General features: G+C 46.5%; 1 protein-coding gene across 1 annotated transcript in view; it reads left to right on the top strand.

Moving 5' to 3' along the window:
• The window catches only part of LOC122815091 (RNA helicase Mov10l1-like), a 1410002-nt gene that overhangs the window by 1001712 nt on the left and 387958 nt on the right, over positions 1–20332 (top strand). Inside the window, exon 13 of the mRNA XM_044087332.1 lies at positions 5336–5394. Coding sequence (XP_043943267.1) covers positions 5336–5394 — 59 coding nt within the window. The remainder of the gene's footprint in view (positions 1–5335; positions 5395–20332) is intronic.

The raw sequence follows: 20332 nt of genomic DNA, 5'->3' as shown, positions 1-20332 counted from the left end.
GAGTCTCTCACAGAAGACACGGACTTGGAGGAAGGGAAGGCTCCCAAGATCACCCCTGAGGATGTCTCATTTGGAGACATCATGGAAATGCTTCGCATAAGGGGGTGGTCTGCCCCAAGTCTTCCTCAGACGAGTCCGTGTTCTTGGAGGCATTTGAAGCTGGCCCGTCTACCTCTTGGGTGTCCCTCCTGCCGACCCCTGGTGGACCTCATTACCACCAGGGCGTGGAAGGAACCGGACACCGTGGAGCCAATCCCAAAAGGCCCGACCGTATTCTCAGTCCCCGCTGACCGTGCCCATTGGAGTAAGGGGCCTCCGGTAGATGCCATGTTGACGGCTGCCACCAAGAGGGAACTTGCTCAGGAGAGTCCCTCAGTCCATCCCCCGAGCAAGGAGTCTCGGATGATGGACCGCTTGGGGAAGCGGATGTTTAGTTCAGCGACCTTCTCAGTGAGGGCACTGAACTACCTGGCACATGTGATTAGGATGCAGCACGATCTTATAAAAGAATACGCTGCATCCCCCCAGAGTCCATGTCGGAGGAGGACAAAGTGCTGCACTCCACCCGTATGGCCACTCTTAGGTCCGTCACCAATATCTCTATGCGGCTACTGTCCCATGCTACGGAAGGTGCCGCTAGAGCCGCAGGGGCAGGCCTAGTTACTAGACGTCAGGCCTGGCTCCGTCATTGCGATTTTCGGAGCCCTTCAAGGCGTCATTTGCGACGCCCTTCGATGGTTCTGCCCTCTTTGGCAAGACTGTTCGTGACACTTTGACCCAGAGCGAGAAGGACGGGAAGACGCTGTCTGCCGTCGGAATCCGCTTTTCTGCACCCCAGAGGCCCTATTCTAGGAACCAAAAGGGTCAGAAGATGTGGTTCCGGAAGTCGCAGCAATCCCAGCCTGCTCCGGACAACCAGTCCTTCCGTGGCAGAGGGGGACAGGGAGGACGCCGCCCTAGGGGCAGAGGGGCTCCCAAGAACTTCGGGTCCAGAGAACCCTTCTCTGAACGGCCCGCGCAGCAGCCCTGAAGGGTTGCCCGGCTGCTCTACTCTGGAGGCAGTCGGGGGACGTTTTTCGGAGCACGTAGCGGCATGGGAGTCAATAACATCAGACCGCTGGGTCCTCCAGATCATATCCAGAGGTTACCGTATACCTTTCCTTCACTTGCCAAAATTGAAGTCCCTCCCTGATGTTCCACCCGGTCAGTGGGAGGCCGCTTTGGCAGAAATTGGCCATCTGCTAAAGAAAAGAGCCATCCAGCCCGTCCCCCCAGACCAGATCGGATCAGGGTTCTACTCCAGGTTCTTTTTAGTGCCAAAAAAGACGGGGGATCTAAGACCAATTTTAGACCTTTCACTCTTGAACCTGGCAGTTCCCAAGGAGAAGTTCCGAATGGTCACGTTGCAGTCTATTCTCCCCCTTCTGGGAGAAAATCACTGGATGTGCTCCATAGACCTCAAGGATGCGTACTACCACATACTTATGGACAGGCACTCCAGGAGGTTTCTCCGCTTCCGGCTGGGAGCCAGTCACTACCAGTTCCGGGTCCTTCCCTTTGGTCTCACCACAGCCCCCAGGGTGTTCACCAAGGTATTAGCAGTGGTAGCGGCCCACCTGAGGCTTCAGGGGGTGCAGGTCTTTCCCTACCTGGACGACTGGCTTCTCACCGCCCCAACAAGGCATCTACTACTTTTGGCGCGAGTCTCCTTCCTCCATCTTGCTCCCCGTCTGGGCATCACAATAAACACAGAAAAATCCAACCTAGCACCCACGCAGTTCATAGATTTTATAGGTGCCAGGTTAGACACAAGGAGATTAAGAGCCTTCCTCACTGCGGACAGAGTTCAAAATCTGCAATTCCAGGTGCGGGCCAATGTCCTTCAAGGATGCATCTGCAGTCATAACAAATGGGTTGCCCTGTTGTCACAAGGAGATTAAGAGCCTTCCTCACTGCGGACAGAGTTCAAAATCTGCAATTCCAGGTGCGGGCCATTCTCCACTCAAGCTCAGTTCCGGCGGAGTTGGTCCTGAGGGCCCTAGGGTCCATGGCGGCAGCAATAGCGCTTCTTCCTCTCGCCAGGTTCAATATGCGCATCCTTCAATGGACACTCCTAGTTCAGTGGTCGTATCTTGCTCTTCCTATGCATCATCCCATTGCGATCAGCAAGGCTTGCAAGCGGTCCCTCCTGTGGTGGCTACACTCTCCAGATCTCCACGGAGGCCGCCCATTTTGTGCTTCTCCCCCTCTCGCCACGGTGACCACGGACGCCTCCCGCCTCGGGTGGGGGGGGCATTTTGAAGGCCGGGACGGTCCAAGGCACGTGGAACGAATCAGAGACCTTACTGCATATCAACGTTCTAGAGATGAGAGCAGTGCTCTTAGCGTTGCTAGCACTTCAGGCCTTTCTTCCCTTGGGAACAATTGCGATTCAATCGGACAACATGTCGGTTGTCTGGTATATCAAGAAACAAGGAGGAACCAGGTCTTACCCTCTTTGTCGAGAAGCCATGAGAGTGTGGGAATGGGCAATCTCCACCAACCGCTTTCTCATAGCAACGCATATTCGGGGTCGGTCCAACATCCTGGCGGACAAACTCAGTCGCACCATTCTCACCCCTTACGAGTGGTCTCTCAATACTCAGGTAGCGGAACACATCTTTGCACGGTGGGGAACTCCTTGTTGCGATCTTTTTGCCTCTCCCTCAAACACCAAGTGCGACAGTTTTTTCGCTCTGATACCTCCTCCCGGAGGTGCCCCAAGAGACGCTCTGGTGCATGCTTGGTCACCCGGTCTTCTTTATGCGTATCCCCCCTTGCCTCTGATGCTCCAAGTTCTTCAGAAAGCCTCTCGGTTGGGGTGCAGAATGATTCTCATTGCTCCATTTTGGCCTCGACAGATCTGGTTCCCCTTCCTAAGGTCTCACTCAGTGAATCCTCCTTGGATTCTAGATCCCATTCCGGATCTGATATCTCATCCATCCCACTTATCTCCTCCGAACCTGGACAACCTGAAGCTGACCGCTTGGCTGCTCCAGTTCCACTCTTGATCAGGACTCCCGGTATTTTGTCCCCTGTAAAGGCCATCCTGGTGGCGGCTCATAAGCCATCCACTAGGAAAGTCTACTGTAGCAAGTGGAAACGGTTCTCTTTGTGGGAGCGGCAAGGCCTAAACCCTTCACAGTTCCTCTCCCTTTGGTGCTTGATTTTTAACCACTCTTTTTAATGATGGTGCCAGCAGTTCCACGGTCAAAGTACAACTTGCGGCAATTTCACATTATCACATTGGCCATGACTCCAATCCACTGATGTCTGCCAAATTGTGTAAGATTTTCCTTAAAGGTACTTTTCTTCTCAGGCCCCCTATAAAGCAAGCGGTTCCTCCTTGGGACCTTTCCCTAGTTCTCCAGGCCTTGACCCCCTTGAACCGGCGGCTATGGTAGATCGGAAATTCTTATCTTTCAAGACCGCCTTCTTAGTAGCCATTACTTCGGCCAAGAGAGTCTCTGAGCTTCAAGCATTATCAGCTAAACCTCCTTACTTGGTCTTTCATCCGGACCGTGTTTACCTCAGGACCAACCCGTCCTTTCTTCCTAAGGTAGCGTCTGAAGCAAACATTAATCAATCTATTAACCTCCCTGTTTTCTTCCCTAAATACCAAAACAAGGGTGAATACAAGCTTCACTCCTTAGATGTTCACAGGCAACTTAGATTTTATCTAAACAGGAGGGCTGGTCATAGGCAATCCGACCAGTTGTTTATTTTTTTTGCTAAATTTAATTTGGGCAAGCCAATTTCTAAAGTCTCATTATCTCGCTGGATTTCACAATGTATCTTGTTGGCTTATCAAGCTTCGGGAAGGCCAGCACCGGAGGGTGTACATGCCCATTCAACCCGGTCAGTCTCTACCTCGGCAGCCTTTAAGGCTAGGATTCCTCTAGATGATATTTGTGCAGCAGCCACGTGGGCTTCATCTCATACTTTTATTTCCCACTACAAGTTGGATCTTACATCTAGGGGTAGAGCATCCTTTGGCTCTGCGGTGCTCCGGAATATCCTTCCATGATGGCCGCCCAAGATTCAGGTAGCTGGGACTCTGTCCCACAGGTTGCAGACAAATGAATCTCCTACTTCAGATTTAGAAGTTATGTACTCACCATAACGTTCCATCTGAGTAGGTGTATTCATTTGTCTGCAACCATCCCGCCCTCCTATCCCCCTGGCCTGTCAGTTTCCTGCATATGATGTGTTACCCTTTTCAGGGTGTTCTTGCTGTTGGCAAACTCAATCTGAGGTCATGAAGGGAGAGCAGGGCATTATGGGTGAGGGGAGGGGCTGAGAGCTCGGATCCATAGCTGGTAAACCATGCCGTTTCGGATCCGATATCGGATCCATAACCCACAGGTTGCAGACAAATGAATACACCTACTCAGATGGAACGTTATGGTGAGTACATAACTTCTAATTCAATTCTAGAAAGTTTTCAGTTTGCTTCTTTCCTCCCCTGTGGTCACTAGCTACAGTAATGAATTTCCTTAGGGTTACCCAGGGACCCTTTCCATACACGAAGCTCAGCAGTACGGAAAATCTTAAAGTAAAGCTGCTGCTCCTTTGGGCTGGCAAGAGTCAAAGTTGCACAGATGTGTAGTGGTGATGCTCCCTTTGGTCTGCTTATACCCGCTGATGCAACCTACTGGCAGGAGACCCCACAGCAGACCCAGAGCATGCTGGATAGCTGTTACTTGACTTACTTGCGACATATAAGGATCATGGTCTGAGACGGAGATTCTTGGTTGTGATAGGGAAGTCTGGTCTGATTTGCTCACCTTGCTATTACCGTGACCCTTACCAGGTCAGAGGCTTTAGAGAGTGGATATATTTTTGACAGACTTGTATCACAAGTTGGAAGTGGTTCTTGTTTGGTTCATTCCTGATTGAAGGCCAGCTCTGTACGATATACTGTGCCTACTTACAACTTCATATCTAGTTACTCACTGTAGCTAATTTAATGTTAACAGTGTTCAGATTAGTGTATATTGTTGATCCTGTTGTAATGTTAACCCTGTTCAGATTAGTGTATGTTATTGATCCTCTTGTAATGTTAACACTGTTCAGATTAGTGTATGTTATTGATTCTCTTGTAATGTTAACACTGTTCAGATTAGTGTATGTTATTGATCCTCTTGTAATGTTAACAGTGTTCAGATTAGTGTATGTTATTGATCCTCTTGTAATGTTAACCCTGTTCAGATTAGTGTATGTTATTGATCCTCTTGTAATGTTAACACTGTTCAGATTAGTGTATGTTGTTGATCCCGTTGTATTCCTTTAACAGGACAACCAGCAGGAGATGCCAGTTTGCAGTGGAGCAGGCTCTTCATCTTGGTGAAAGAGGTACAGTTTATTTAATATAAATGGGTTTGCATTATGTTGTCCCAAGTTTGGAGCAGGCTCTTCATCTTGGTGAAAGAGGTACAGTTTAATGTAAATGGTTTGCATTATGATGTTCCAAGTTTGGAGCAGGCTCTTCATCTTGGTGAAAGAGGTACAGTTTAATGTAAATGGTTTGCATTATGATGTTCCAAGTTTGGAGCAGGCTCTTCATCTTGGTGAAAGAGGTACAGTTTAATGTAAATGGTTTGCATTATGATGTTCCAAGTTTGGAGCAGGCTCTTCATCTTGGTGAAAGAGGTACAGTTTAATGTAAATGGTTTGGATTATGATGTTCCAAGTTTGGAGCAGGCTCTCTTCATCTTGGTGAAAGAGGTACAGTTTAATGTAAATGGTTTGCATTATGATGTTCCAAGTTTGGAGCAGGCTCTTCATCTTGGTGAAAGAGGTACAGTTTAATGTAAATGGTTTGCATTATGTTGTCCCAAGTTTGGAGCAGGCTCTTCATCTTGGTGAAAGAGGTACAGTTTAATATAAATGGTCTGGATTATGTTGTTCCAAGTTTGGAGCAGGCTCTTCATCTTGGTGAAAGAGGTACAGTTTAATGTAAATGGTTTGCATTATGATGTTCCAAGTTTGGAGCAGGCTCTTCATCTTGGTGAAAGAGGTACAGTTTAATGTAAATGGTTTGCATTATGATGTTCCAAGTTTGGAGCAGGCTCTTCATCTTGGTGAAAGAGGTACAGTTTAATGTAAATGGTTTGGATTATGTTGTCCCGAGTTTAGCTCGGACAGTGGTGCAGCAGTTATTGTTGCTGATACACGCTGCTTTATTTTATTATTTTTTATTTTTTATTTTACATTTGTTGACCGGGCTAGTCCAGCTGGATACATGTCGATTTTCAGCAGAGGCCTGGGGAGAAAAGCTCCTCGAAAGTAAAGTACAATATTATATATATAAAAACAAAACAAAATTTCACAGGTGCAAGTACAATACAAAAGTAAGCTATTTGATACATAAAAGATTATATAGATGTGAGTAGAGTAGAATATAAGGAAATATGTTCACTTCAAAACACATTTGATTGCAGAATCTTATGATAAGTATCTTTTGTTAACATGGTAGGTAGTCTGAAAGACATTTTTGGATATAGATAGAGAATCTAATCAATTTTAAGGCCTGTTATATTTATGGTCTGTTTCACCTCCTAACTGAGGTGCCTTCTGTGTCAATTGCTGATGTCTTTTACTGTCTGTGTGAGTTTTTGTTGGTTGCCTCAATTTCTTCCCACATCAATGTGGCATGCCATTAAGTGAATTGACAGTCCTGTAGAAATTGCACGTAGGTATGTGCGTGGTGTGTGTCCTGTTGTGAACTGCTGAGCAGACAAAGATTCAGATTCTTCTACTGCAAAATTCCACCTCCCGTTCTAAAAATACTTTACAAATCTGAATCCCCTGACATCTTGTTTGTCACTCTTCAACGTCAGATCTGTTCAAGATGAGTGGTAGTTGCTTATTTTCTTTCATAGCTCATTAGTGTTTCCCTCCGATTTCATTCCTTAATACAAGGAGTTAATAGTTAATTAATGATGTTAAGTTGTCAATCTCGCCTTCATTCTTGCTGGATGGGTTCGGAGCCGTACCTCGGCTCCGACTCGGCCACTCTAAAAGCTCGAGAGCTAGTTTCACCGGCTCGAGGCTCCCCTATATCCCACAATGCTAGGCGGTAACTTCCTCAGATCTCGTTTGCCGCTATGCGATCGAGGTGCTTTTTTCAACCGGCTCAGGTTAGTTTAAATTTTGACAAGTTTAGTCAGTCAGAAAACCCCTTTTAAGTAGCTCCCTTTTATAACTTTACATAGTTTAGATACTTTTATCCCTTTAGTTAATTTTTTCATTAGCCTTCCTATCTTAGATTATCTAACCTTTCCCTTGGGCTTTAGGCCGCCTTCTCCCTCCCTTGCTAGTTGGTGTGTCTGTGTTTTTGTAGGGAAATTTTTTAGTTTAAACTTTCTAGCTATTTTAAAGTTTATTATTTTCAAAGTGTAATCGGTGTGTGTGTGTGTGTGTGTGTGTGTGTGTGTGTGTGTGTGTGTGTGTGTGTGTTTGTGATTACACTTTCTTCTCTTTGGACATATCCAAAGAATCAAAGGTCTCAGGCTTCAAGAAGTGTGACTCGTGCTGTCAGAAGATGTCTCTGACAGACGGTCACACTTCTTGTGTTTACTGCCTGGGACCTTTGCACCTGCAGGACTCATGTGCTGTTTGCCATGGTTTTAGCCCTAGAGTCCTGCAGGAGCGAAAAAATAAATTAATTCTTAGAGGCCTATTAAAGCCTGAGGGTCCCTCCACTCAGTCTTCGGGGAGACCCTCTAAGTCCTCCAGACCTTCGGCTCCAGCATCTGAGCTGACTTCTGGAGGCTCTAAGTCCATTCGAACATCGGCTCCGGCCGGAGCCGATGAATTTCGAATGCAGGTACCTACGCTGTCCTTGGCTCCGGCCGGAGCCGAGGAAGACATAGCTGTGTCAGCTCCGATAAAGTTGTCGGAGCCGACAACTAAGAAGAGGTCCCGTTCCCCATCTATTGGCTCCGTTCATTCGGCTCCAGCATCACCTTTGCTGTCTGAATGGAGCCATAGATCCCACTCTTCTAGGTCTTCCAGGTTATCGGACCATGACCTTCAAAGAGTAGCGAGTCGACTTCTTAAGTCTGAGGCATTAGCCCAAATGCTTCAAAGTCCGACTCAACAGTCGAAGACTATCCCCACCACTCAAAATATTCCTCCTCTGACTCTTTTGAGTTCGGAGCCGGGGCGGTTCGGACCCGAGACTGTGGTGGCGTCGGAACCGATACCCTTGTCTTCGGTTCCGTCGTCTGCTTCGATTTCTTCCTTGGAAGAATCTCGGCGCCGGACTTCCCTCGTCGGCTCCGAGGGGGCGAGTGGCATCGGACCCTTGTCCGACCCCGCTCTCCCTCTTGGTGCTTCGGCGCTGGTGAGTTCGGCTCCGACATCGGCCTCGGAGCCATCACTGTTGGTGCCGGGGGAGGTTTTCAGTTTTTCGGAACGGAGACTTCCGGCTCTGCCTGACAGGGGTGCCTTTGAGGTCATGAGGAGCGTGTTGGAACCTGGTTCTAATCCACAGTCGGCTCCGTCTGCCCTTCCCTCTATGGTGCCTCAGGTGATTTCTACTCACTCTCTTGTCCCCGACCGTAGAGAGCCAGCTCTTCAAGTTTCCCCTGTGGGTATCTCCTCCTCTTCCGAGGCCTCTCCTGATCCTGTAGGAGAGCCCCCTAGGAAGAGGCAGTGTAAGAGGAAGCACATTGACTCACCTGAGTCTGTCACCTCTGACACTGATTTAGAGGATTCTGAAGGTTCCCTCGTTCCCCTCTGAAGATGTCTCCTTTGCAGACATTCTTGAAATCTTAAAACAGAGGGGGAATTGGCCAGCCCTCAACCCTTCAGAGGATGAATCAGTGTATCTTGAGGCATTTGGCTCTCGCCCTTCCACCTCCTGGGTGTCCCCTCCCTTTGACCCCCTTATGCAAGTGGTGGCAAAGAAGGCTTGAGCGGCTCCTGACTCAGTGGAACTCACCCCAGGAGACCCTCTAAGTTCATCACGGCCCCCAAAGACAAAGAATTTCTGACCAAGGGCATCTCTGTTGATGCTATGGTGGTGGCTGCAGCTACCAAGAAGGAGCTAGCTGATCCTTCGGTACCTGTTCATCCTCCTAACAAGGAGTCTAGGTCGATGGACAGGTATGGGAAGCGGATGTTCTCGTCAGCGACCTTTACAATGAAATCGCTGAATTACCTGTGCCATTTTACTCGACTTCAGAGGGATTTACTCAAGGAAGCGAGTGAAATGCTGAAGGACCCAACAGCTGCGGGTTTTCAGGATAGGATGAACTCTCAGCTGGCTACCCTTAATTCTGTCACCAACTCCTCCATGTGCCTCCTGTCATATGCGGCTGATGGAGCAAGTAGAGCAGCAGGTACAGGTGTAGCCTTGCGTAGGCACGCCTGGATGCGGCTTTGTAATTTTGCGGACCCTTTTAAGGCGTCCTTCACTAATTCCCCCTTTGATGGATCATCCCTCTTTGGTCCTCAAGTGAAGGAAACCTTGACTAGGTGCGAGACTGATGGCAAAACTCTTTCTGCCGTCGGAGTCCGTTTTTCTACTCCTTCTAGACCTTACCCCAAAGGTCAAAAGGGGGGAAAACATGTGGTTCCGGAAACAATCTCAAGGAGACTTGCCTGACACACAGAGTCGATTCCCCTCTAGAGGCAGAGGGGGGAACAACAATGGTAGACGCCGCCCCAGAGGCAGAGGGGGCCCGCAGAATCAGGGCAGTCGAGAATCCTTTTCTGACAAGCCCTTTCAGCATCCCTGAGATGTTGCCCGACTGTCCACCTTCGGAGGCAGTCGGGGGAAGGTTGTCACTGTACCCAAAAGCCTGGCTATCCCTAACTCAAAACAAGTGGGTACAGTCTATCATTTCCGAAGGCTATAGAATTCCTTTTCTTTTCGTTCCGAAGCTGTCCAACAAATCCCTTCCAGACGTTCCACCCAGTCAAAGGGAACAAGCAGCATTAGAAATTTCAAAGCTGCTCGCAAAAAGAGCCATTCAACCAGTGCCAGCAGACCAGGTAGGATCCGGAACCTACTCCAAATTCTTTTTGGTTCCAAAGAAAACGGGACTGGAGACCCATTTTCGATCTCAGCAACTTGAACAAGTTTGTCAAGAAAACAAAGTTCCGGATGGTCACACTGCAGTCCATTCTTCCCCTTTTAGAACGGGACAGCTGAATGTGCTCTATAGATCTCCAGGATGCGTATTATCACATCAAAATGAATCGACGCTCCAGGAGATTTCTCCGCTTCAGGCTGGGAACCAGTCATTTTCAATTCAGAGCCCTGCCCTTTGGTCTCACTACAGCCCCCCGAGTGTTCACCAAATGTATGGCAGTGGTAGCTTCTCATCTGAGATGTCAAGGATTCCAGGTGTTTCCTTATTTAGACAACTGGCTCCTTACAGCCCCCACCAGGCATCTCCTACTCTTCGCCAGAGACTACACCTTCCGCACATGTCAGGCACTAGGCATCTCAGTAAACTACGAAAAGTCTGCCTTGTCGTGTTATTACTTTCATAGGCGCAAATCTAGACATCGTCAAGATGTCAGCCAGACTCAAAGAGCAGAGGATAGCAGACATTCACAAACAGGTCTTTCTTCTTTTACAGAGCAACAAAGTCAAGGCCAGACAGATCCTGAAAGTCTTGGGAATTATGGCTGCGGCCATCCCTCTCCTACCATTAGCCCGCTTCCACATGAGGAATTTACAATGGATGCTCTTCACACAATGGTCTTATCAAAGCCTTCCAATGTCCCACCCTATTCGGATAACTCAATCGTGCAAGAGTCATCTCTCTTGGTGGATCTCATCCCCTCAGCTCCTCTTAGGGAGACCCTTTGTAACTCCCCCTCCGGTTGCTACAGTGACAATGGACGCCTCCCTGATCGGGTGGGGGGGGGCATTTCCAGGGCAGGACAGTCCAGGGCATGTGGCAACCATTCGAGTGCCACTTGCATATAAATGTTCTAGAGATGAGAGCAGTGCTCCTAGCATTGCAAGCCCTACAAGACTCTCTTCCCATAGGAACTATTGCAATACAAACAGACATGTCTGTAGTGTGGTACACCAACAAACAAGGCGGAACCAGGTCTTATCCCCTATGTCGAGAGGCACTCAGACTATGGCAATGGGCGATCTCTTCTCAGCGATTTGTGTTAGCAACGCACATTCCCGGGAAGTCCAATGTGATTGCGGACAAATTGAGCAGAGCTATTCTCATGCCTCACGAGTGGTCTCTGAACAACTCGGTGTTGGAGAAAGTTTTTCGAAAGTGGGGCAGGCCTTGCTGCAACCTTTTTGCTACTCCCCAAAACAGCAAGTGCGACGATTTTTTCACCCTCTTTCCCCAACCAGGCCATCCCAGCAGAGACGCTCTAGTACAAGTTTGGCCCCGGGGACTTCTCTATGCCTTTCCCCCCTTCCCACTGATATCCCAACTGATACAAAAAGCCATCGCTCAGGAAGCTTCTATGGTCCTCATTGCTCCTTACTGGCCTCGTCAAATTTGGTTCCCCTTTCTTCACCGTTATCTGTTGGAACAACCTTGGCATCTGGACCCAGTTCCAGACCTTTTGACCCATCAGTCGGGTCAGTTGCACCACTCCCTTCCCTCTCTGAACCTCACAGCTTGGTTCCTCCAATTCCGACCTTAGCCAGGCTTCCTTTGATATCTCACTCAGTGAGAGATATCTTGATTGCCTCTCATAAATCTTCCACTCGGAAGATTTATCATAGCAAGTGGAAACGCTTTTCCTTTTGGGCGCAGTCAAAGAACATAGATCCTTTCACTGCTTCTATTCAAACAGTTCTAGACTTTCTAGCCGAACTTTTCCATGCAGGTTCGTCCCCTTCTACCATTAGAGTTCAATTGGCTGCAATTTCGAACTTTCATGTTGGAGTCTGAGTCCTCTGTCATGTCTCACAAACTCTGCAAGGCCTTCTTAAAGGGAGTCTTTCTTCTCAAACCACCCATCAAAGATCCTCCTCCTCAGTGGGATCTTAACTTGGTTCTGGCGTCCTTAATTCTTCCCCCCTTTGAACCTGCGGCTTCATGTTCTATAAAATTACTTTCCTGGAAGACACTTTTTAGTAGCTATCACCTCAGCTAGAAGAGTCTCTGAACTCCATGCTCTGTGTAGTCGACCCCCTTATCTAGTTTTTCACAAAGACAGGGTTTCCTTGCGTACTAACCCGTCTTTTTTGCCCAAAGTAGCTTCATTGGCAAATTTGAATCAAACCATTGAGCTTCCTGTGTTCTTTCCACATTATTCTAATAGGTCAGAACAAAAGTTGCACAGTTCAGATATTCATCGCCAGCTTAGGTACTATCTAGACAGGACCAAACAATTCAGGAAATCTGACCAACTGTTTGTTATGCAGAAGGTAGAATGGGCCTTCCAGTTTCTAAAGTCTCTCTCTCTCTAGATGGCTCACTTCGTTGATTACCCTAGTGTATGAGATAAGGCATCAACGGTTTCCATCCAAACCCAGGGCTCATTCAACTAGAGCTTTAGCCACCTCGGTAGCTTTCCAAGATAGGCTGCCTATTGATTCGATTTGTTCTGCAGCTACTTGGGCTTCTCCCCATACCTTCATTTCTCATTATAAGTTGGATCTGGCCTCTAGAGACCGGGCCAACTTTGGTTCCACTGTACTCAAGAGTCTGTTCCGATAGGCCACCCGGGACAAGGTGCTAGGGATGCGGTCCCATCCAGCAAGAATGAAGGCGAGATTGACAACTTAACATTTAGAAGTTATGTACCTACCATAACGTTCCATGTTAGTTGTCTTCTTCTCGCCTTCTTTCTTGCGTCCCACCCTCCTTCCCCCTAGCCAGGACAGACCTAGAAGAGTTTATTTGTTCCTTATGGAAATTTATTGCTGGTATTAGCTTTCAAACGAGATCTGAGGAAGTTACCGCCTAGCATTGTGGGATATAGGGGAGCCTTGAGCCGGTGAAACTAGCTCTCGAGCTTTTAGAGTGGCCGAGTCGGAGCCGAGGTTCGGCTCCGAACCCATCCAGCAAGAAAGAAGGCGAGAAGAAGACAACTAACATTGAACGTTATGGTAGGTACATAACTTCTAATTTGGTAATAGTTATAGTTTTTATTTTATTAGCTGTGCTGTTATTGTTAGTGCGTGAGCTCTGCTCCCACCCACCATTTTTGTTAAACATTTAGACTTTGTTCCTCCTACCTTTCCTTGCTTTAAGCAAGTGGTTTGTCCTTAAGCTGTTTTACTATGTATTATTACAGGCCTTTGCTAGTGGTGGTAAAATTTTGAATTCTGCATAATCTTTAGATATTTATGTTCCTTTTTTATTCACTCTTTTGCTGTGTTTGCAATTGATGGCCGAGATTTTGGGCTTCTGAAAGTGTTTGGGATGGCCATAAACTGCCACCCCCGTGTATATTGTCTGGATGTGGCCCACCTAGATTGATTGCCGGGCCTTAATTTAATTTAAGGCCACAACCTTGGCTGACTGTACAGCTAAGCTGATAATGAAAAGGATGCTTTCCAGCTCTTATACAGTTGCTCCCCCATTTTTGCCTTTTCCATTAAAGAAACCAGTGGAGAGGAGGAGACAAAGATTAAAAAAAGGACAAGAAAGAGATAAAGAAAAAGTGTAAGAAAAGGAGGCCAAGATATAGTTTATTGATTCATCATCTTCTGTTGATAAGCCAAAGGCCCCAATGCCCTCACCCTCCTCAGCTCAGGTTGTGGATCTGGTGCTGCTGCCATACTGGACAAATTACCACATTTTCCAGCTCCGGAATGGGAACCATCTAGTTCTCCAGACCTAGACATTTCAAGTCCCTTCCTATCTGCATCACCAGAGTCAGTTTGGTTCCACTTGCTCATTTTGGCCATCACTCCAGATTCCGAGTTCTCCTCGGTACCCCCTTCTCCTCTAGTCCGATCCTTCCCATTTAGGATCCAAATGATAGCCTAGTGAGCAAGTGCACGAATTCTGCCTTCAGTGTTTTCTTTTCTGTTGGCAAGGTCTAATAGGAGTATTAAGGTCTAATAGGAGTATTAAGGTCTAATAGGAGTATTAAGGTCTAGTAGGAGTATTAAGGTCTAGTAGGAGTATTAAGGTCTAGTAGGAGTATTAAGGTATCTGATTTGGACAGGTTAATTACTACCTTTCTGAAGGCCCAGACACACTGGGGTCATTCTTTTCCCCTCAGATCTGAGGGTAGAGAGAATTGCTCCTGCTGCCCTGTCACTCGTGGTTCCTTCTGCAGTCCAGACTTTGGCACCGGTAACCTTGGATCAGATGCCCACCAGTACTGCTCCTGTGTTTTTGCCAACAGTTTTGCTGACTTTGGCACTGACTTCCACCTGGATGTATTGGACTGTGTCACAGTCAGAGTTGTCCAAAGCCATAGAGTCAGAGCTGGCGATCAGGGGTTAAGGGTTAATTCCGAGGTTGCCAGAGCTGTCCTTGATCCTTGGGTGCATCTGCCCTGGACAGCTTGGTATTTGTCTCTGAATCAGACCAGGCTAGTCTGCAGCTGGGGATGGGGTTTTCTCCTAGATTTGTGCATATTCGGAGGGGTCCTTTTCCTTAGTAATTTGGCATCTGCATTTGACATAGTGGAGCAGATTGTGTCTGTTAAAGATGAGATCTTCGCATGTGGTGTCGGACCCATCCAGATTATCTTGTCCCCTGGGGCTTTGGTGTCTCATGAAATTGCCGAAGGGCACCCCATGCCCAAAAGTCTTGAGCAGCCTAAGATTTGAGAGACTGCTGCTTTGCCATCCATCCCTGATTCTCTCCAAGGAGGTACGTAACAGTTAGTTGAAGAGGAAGAACTTGGATTTCTCTGAGAAATCCCTAATGAAGGACTCTGACTTTGAGAGGGAAGAGTCCCATGAAATCCCCCTGTAATCTGCCCTGTCAGTGATCTCTTGGAATTGATGAGATAACTGGAAGGGGACAGGTGTTGGACAGCTAAAGCTTCTTCCTCTGAGGAGTCCAGTTTTCTCAAAGCCTTCAGTGCAGACCCATCCACATGTTGGGTGGTACTACCTCCAGAAGTGCTTGTTGAACTTGACTGGCAGGGCACTGAGAGAACATGATGTGGTGGAGCAAACCTGGCAAGATTCTGGTTCCACCTAAGAAGTCCTTTTGGAACATGGGTCCCCAGGTTGATGCCATCGTGGTCACTGCAGCCATGAGAAGTGCATCAGTTCATTCCCCAAATAGGGAGTCATTGGCAGTGGACTTGATTTGGAAAGCTCACATATGCTTCAGCCACCTTTGCCCTGTGTGATGAATTGTGTAGCACATTTGACTAAGCTTCAGAGAAACTTAATCACTCAAGTTTATAAGTTGGTGGCATCGCAATCTTTGCTGGAGTCTGGACCCTCGGCTGGCCTCCATGTTATCTTTAATATTTCCATGCATTTTGTCTCAAATGCACTGGATGGTACGGCATGTGTGGTAGGCTCGGACATTGCAGTCCTCTGTCTACATAGATAGGCTTTTTAAGAACACACTGACTAGAAGCGAACAATATGGCATGACTTAAGCAGTGGGAGTACACTTTTCCACCCTGCAGACATCTTTCTTTAGTAACCAAAGGGGGAGGTGGCCATTCTGCAAAGCTGGTTTCCCAATACGCTCTTGGTGTGATGATGCCTCCCCAAAGAACAGGGGGCATCTTTAATTGATGCTGCCAAGGGGCAGGGGTGGTCTTTAGAATCAGGGAGTGAGAGAACCCTTCTCCGGTAAACCCTTCCAACATTCCTGAAAACCTACCAAACTGCTGTGCTCTGGAAGCAGTCATGGGGAGAGTGGTAGTGCACCTCCAAACTTGGTAGGCTGTTGCATCAGATATCTAAGTATTGAGCGTCCTTTCTAGAGGCTGCACCATTTCCTTTTAGTTGACTCCCAAGTATGAGACAAAATGGCTTCCAGATGTACTGCCCCACCAACGAAGAGAGCCAGAAGCAGAGATCTGGAAGCTGCTCATAAAATAAGTCATCGAAGAGGTTCTACCAGACCAGAATATCCCGGACCCTTTCAAATATTTTTTTTGTTTGTTTTTTATTTCTTGCCAAAGAAAACCAAGGACTTCAGGCTAATTTTGGGCCCAAGTAAATTAAATATTTTTGTAAACTAGACTAAGTTTTGGATGGTGACTGTGCAGTCTATTTCACCTCTACTGAGGAAAAATGATATGAGGTGTTTTGTGGACCTCACAGATGCCTACTATCACATAAAGAGAGTGAATTATTCTGGGAGGTTCCTGTGCTTCATGCTTAGAGCCAGTCATTACCAATTTTCGAGCAGTGTCCTTTGGCCTCACTGCAGCTTCATGGGTACTTGCATGGCAGTGGTAGCAGCTTTGCTCATATTGCAGGAATTTTCAGTCCTTTACCTGGATGGACTGGCTTCTCACAGTGACTTCAAGGGCATCTTTGATTCAGGCTAGGGACCTTCTGGTTCATCTGTTCTTGTCTTTGGGCCTTGCAGTCAGTTGTGACAAATCAGTCTGGAACCTGGTCAGGCTGTTGAGTTTATTGGATGTCATTTGGGCTCTACTAAGCAGATTGCCAGACTTCCTGCCCTAAGATTGCTATTCCTCTGACTTCAAGCCAGTCTGGTTTTGTTACTTCAGAGGCCGACAGCTTCTCTGGTTCTTTCTCTTCTCTGTCTGTTGGCTGGTGCAGTCTCTTGTCTCTGTAAGGTTCTTCATAAGGCTTCTTCAATGGACTCTTCCCATCAAGTGATCTGTTACAACTTGCTTAATGAATTTTCATGTTTGACTCGCTAATATTTGTCATCGTCACATCTCTTGGTGTCTGATGTCATATTTCTCTGTAGGACATCCATTTGTTCTTCCTCAGCCTGCAACCACAGTAACTACGAACGCTTCTGTCCTGGGGTAGGGGACATTACAAAGAGAGGACCCAAGGTACTTGGACCCAGTGAGAAGTCCATCTGCACATCAATGTTTTGTGATGAGAGCAGGAGCCTTCTAGTACATCACAAGTGGTTCCTCAATCCATTAGTGGCCACACAGATTTTTAGATGCTGTAGCCAACTTTGCTGTAATTTATGTGACCCCTTCAACACCAGATGCTGCAGCTTTTTTGTCTTGATCTCCTCCCAAAGGACATTCCTTGAGGGATGCTTTACTGTATGTTTGGCCCTGGGTCTCCCTTCTGCTTACCCTCCAATGCCCATGATAACGTTTTTGCCGAAAACAGCCTGCTGTAGAGTGACTGTAATCCTCATAGCCCCCTTCTGGTCGAGGCAAGTCTGGTTTCACTTCCTGTGGCCTCACTTATTGCACCTCCTTGGGTTCTGGACCCTGTTCCAGATTTATTTATTTATTTCAGTTTGATGACTGGGGAGGTCCACTGGGCTCAGGGAGCCCATTTTCAGTGAAGGCCTGGGGAGAAAAGCTCCACATTACATAGTGATTATACATAGTTATTCACATAAAAATCCACATTACGTAGTGATTATACACAGTTATTCACATAAAAATCAAAATTGTGAGGTAAAAATATATATGCAGTTATACACAGTTGTTCCCATAAAAATCCAAATTAAATGAAGAGTACAATTAAAAAGCGCACCTAAAAACATGCTGGCTGTGCCCTTGCAACTCCCACTCTAATATCATCCACCCCATCCAACTACTACCATTCTTTCACCTCCACTAACTACCTTGATGATAGCAAGCTCAGATGCTCATAAGCGTAGTACTTATTATACAGCAGGAACTTCTCATTGTTACATTTGTTAATGCCTGTTATGTACTTCACAGATAAAGATTCTAGTTGTCTACTGATGTACTATGTTCTTCATCTGTAAATATGTTGTAAGTAATTTCTATGTTAAATTGTTAATCGCTATGTAATCCAATGTAACTACTGTCTGTTTATTTTACTGTGGAGCTTTTCTCCCCGGGCCTCCTCTGAAAATGGACCCACATCTAGTCGGCACTCCCGGTCAACAAATTTAAATAAATAAATAAAATTAAATAAAATTGTGTTACACCGTGTGTTCAAAGTTACAGTCAAAGTAAAGAGAAACACAAATCAAAAATGATCGAGTCAGAGAACAACACAAGTTATATGGTTTCATGGTGTCAAGTATTTATGAAGGTATGATATAGAGTAGGAACAGGGAATTGAGAAGAAGTTGAGGGTGCAGAGTTTAATTTTAAGCTAAAGAACAGGAATAAGTTGTTGCAGATTATATTTTTAGCTAAAGAAGTTAGAAGGTTAGAAGTTCCCAGCTGAGGAACAGGAGTATGTTCCCAGGTTAGAAGGTATTTGAAGCATATGGAGGAAAAGGCAACTGGGAAAGGGGGAAAGAGAAGTGAAAGAGAGCAGAGGTGGTAGAGGTAGAAGAGGGTTGTACAGGTGATTGCTTTTACTGTTATGTCAGGTTAGGTTTAGGCTCAGAGGTAGAGAAAGGTTTATGGTGAGAGATATACCATTCTTCAGGCCAGCCTTACTTGAATCTGAAATCCCTCAGATTGATCACTTGTTTTTTCCAGTGCCAGTGATAGTCATAGATCCAAGCTTTCGAATAGAGTTGTGCATATCCTTTCTTCTCAAAACCCTCTACTAGAATGGATTATAGTACTAAGTTGGAGATGATTTTCTATTCAGGCCATTTCTAAGGTCTTGGACTCTTTCTGCCCTTTTAGGACACACACTATTAGATTTCCTAGTTGGTTTTTTTTCAATTTGGAGCAACCTACTCTACTATCAAAGTTCACCTGATGACCATTTTGAATTTCTGTGTGGATCAAGACCATCTGTCAGTCAATTTCTTAAGATTATCCAAAGCCTTTTTGAAAGGAATCTTTCATAGGTTCATAGGTTGGTACTAGGCTATCAGCCCTAGGGGCCTATACAAGCCTAGCCATAACAATTCCCTGGCTGTTTCTTCCCACATTATTTACTTTCCTGGACCCCTGTCTAGCAGGGCGACTGACATGATCCCTGGGGTGAATTTCCTTTCTCCCATCCAATTGTCAAGGTTCCTCTTGAAGAGGTTCAAAGAGGCACTCTACTTGACATGTATGGACAATCTATTCCAAAGTCTGGGGAGTCTCTGGGTCAGGAATCTATCCCTCCAGCATGTTTTGTTTATTGTGATGACAAGGTTTAGATCCCTGGAGCGTGTAGTTCTGAGGGATTGGGATTTCTTTAAGTGTAGCATGTCCAACAGCTCTGGGTTTGACATGGCCTTGTATGTTAAGCAGAGATCGCCTCTGAGTAGACGATATGCGACAGAGTATAGCTGGAGTTTTTTAAAGCGGTCAGCGTAGGGCATCTGCTTTAGGCCTGTGATTCTTTTAGTGAGGTATTTCTGAGGCCTTTCTAGTTGTTGCAGATGTCTTGAGAGGTACATACCAAATGGGGCGTTGTATTCTATAATGGGTCTAATGAGGGATGAGTACAGTGGGACAATGACCTCCTTCTTTCTGGATGAAAAGCCCTTCGTGATGAGGTGTGCCACATAGAAGGATTTCCTGACTGTTGTGGCGATGTGGTTATCGAAGGTGAGACCACTGTCCACCTGTGTCCCTAAGTCTCTTATCACACTTTCTGTGTTTAGTGTACTGCCACCTATATGGTAATTCATGGATACATGTTTTTTCCCAAAGGGGATAATACATTTCTTGGCATTGAGCTTGAGCCCATGGCTCTGGCATCAAGCATCTGTTTCTGTAAGGCCCTTTTGTAGAGTATCCACATCATTTGGGGATTCAATAATGGCTCCCAGTTTGCAGTCATCTGCAAACTTTGTTAGCCAGAGTCCCTTAGTGTTGACCTGTACTTCAGAGAAGTAGATGCCAAACAAGAGCGGCCCCAGGACTGAACGCTGAGGTACTCCACTTGTCACTTGTCTGGAGCTGGATTTGGAGTTGGCTACTTTTACAGTGTGGGTTCTATCAGTAAGCCATTTAGCAACCCATTGGGTGACATATGGATTAATGCCCAACTTAGTAAGTTTATCTATGATTCCAGAGTGGGGGATGGTGTCAAAGGCCTTGGCAAGGTCTAGATAGGCTGTGTGGACCACCTTACCCTTGTCCATGGCTCTGGAGACTGATTCAAAGAAGTCAATCAGGTTCAGGAGACAAGATCGGCCCTTCACAAACCCAAACTGGGTGGGGTCCAGTGTTTGAAGGTTGCCAATGTCTTTGTTTATAAGTTCCATGATAATACGCTCCATGGCCTTGCAGATAAGGCTTGTCAGACTGATGGGACGGTAGTTTCCGGGATCCAAGGTGGATCCCCTTGTGGATTGGGATAACTGTA

This window comes from Protopterus annectens, chromosome 11.part0 (genome assembly GCF_019279795.1).
Source record: "Protopterus annectens isolate FY-2018-M chromosome 11.part0, PAN1.0, whole genome shotgun sequence".
Classification (NCBI taxonomy): Eukaryota; Metazoa; Chordata; order Ceratodontiformes; family Protopteridae; genus Protopterus; species Protopterus annectens.
This window is presented reverse-complemented; position numbering and strand designations above follow the sequence as displayed.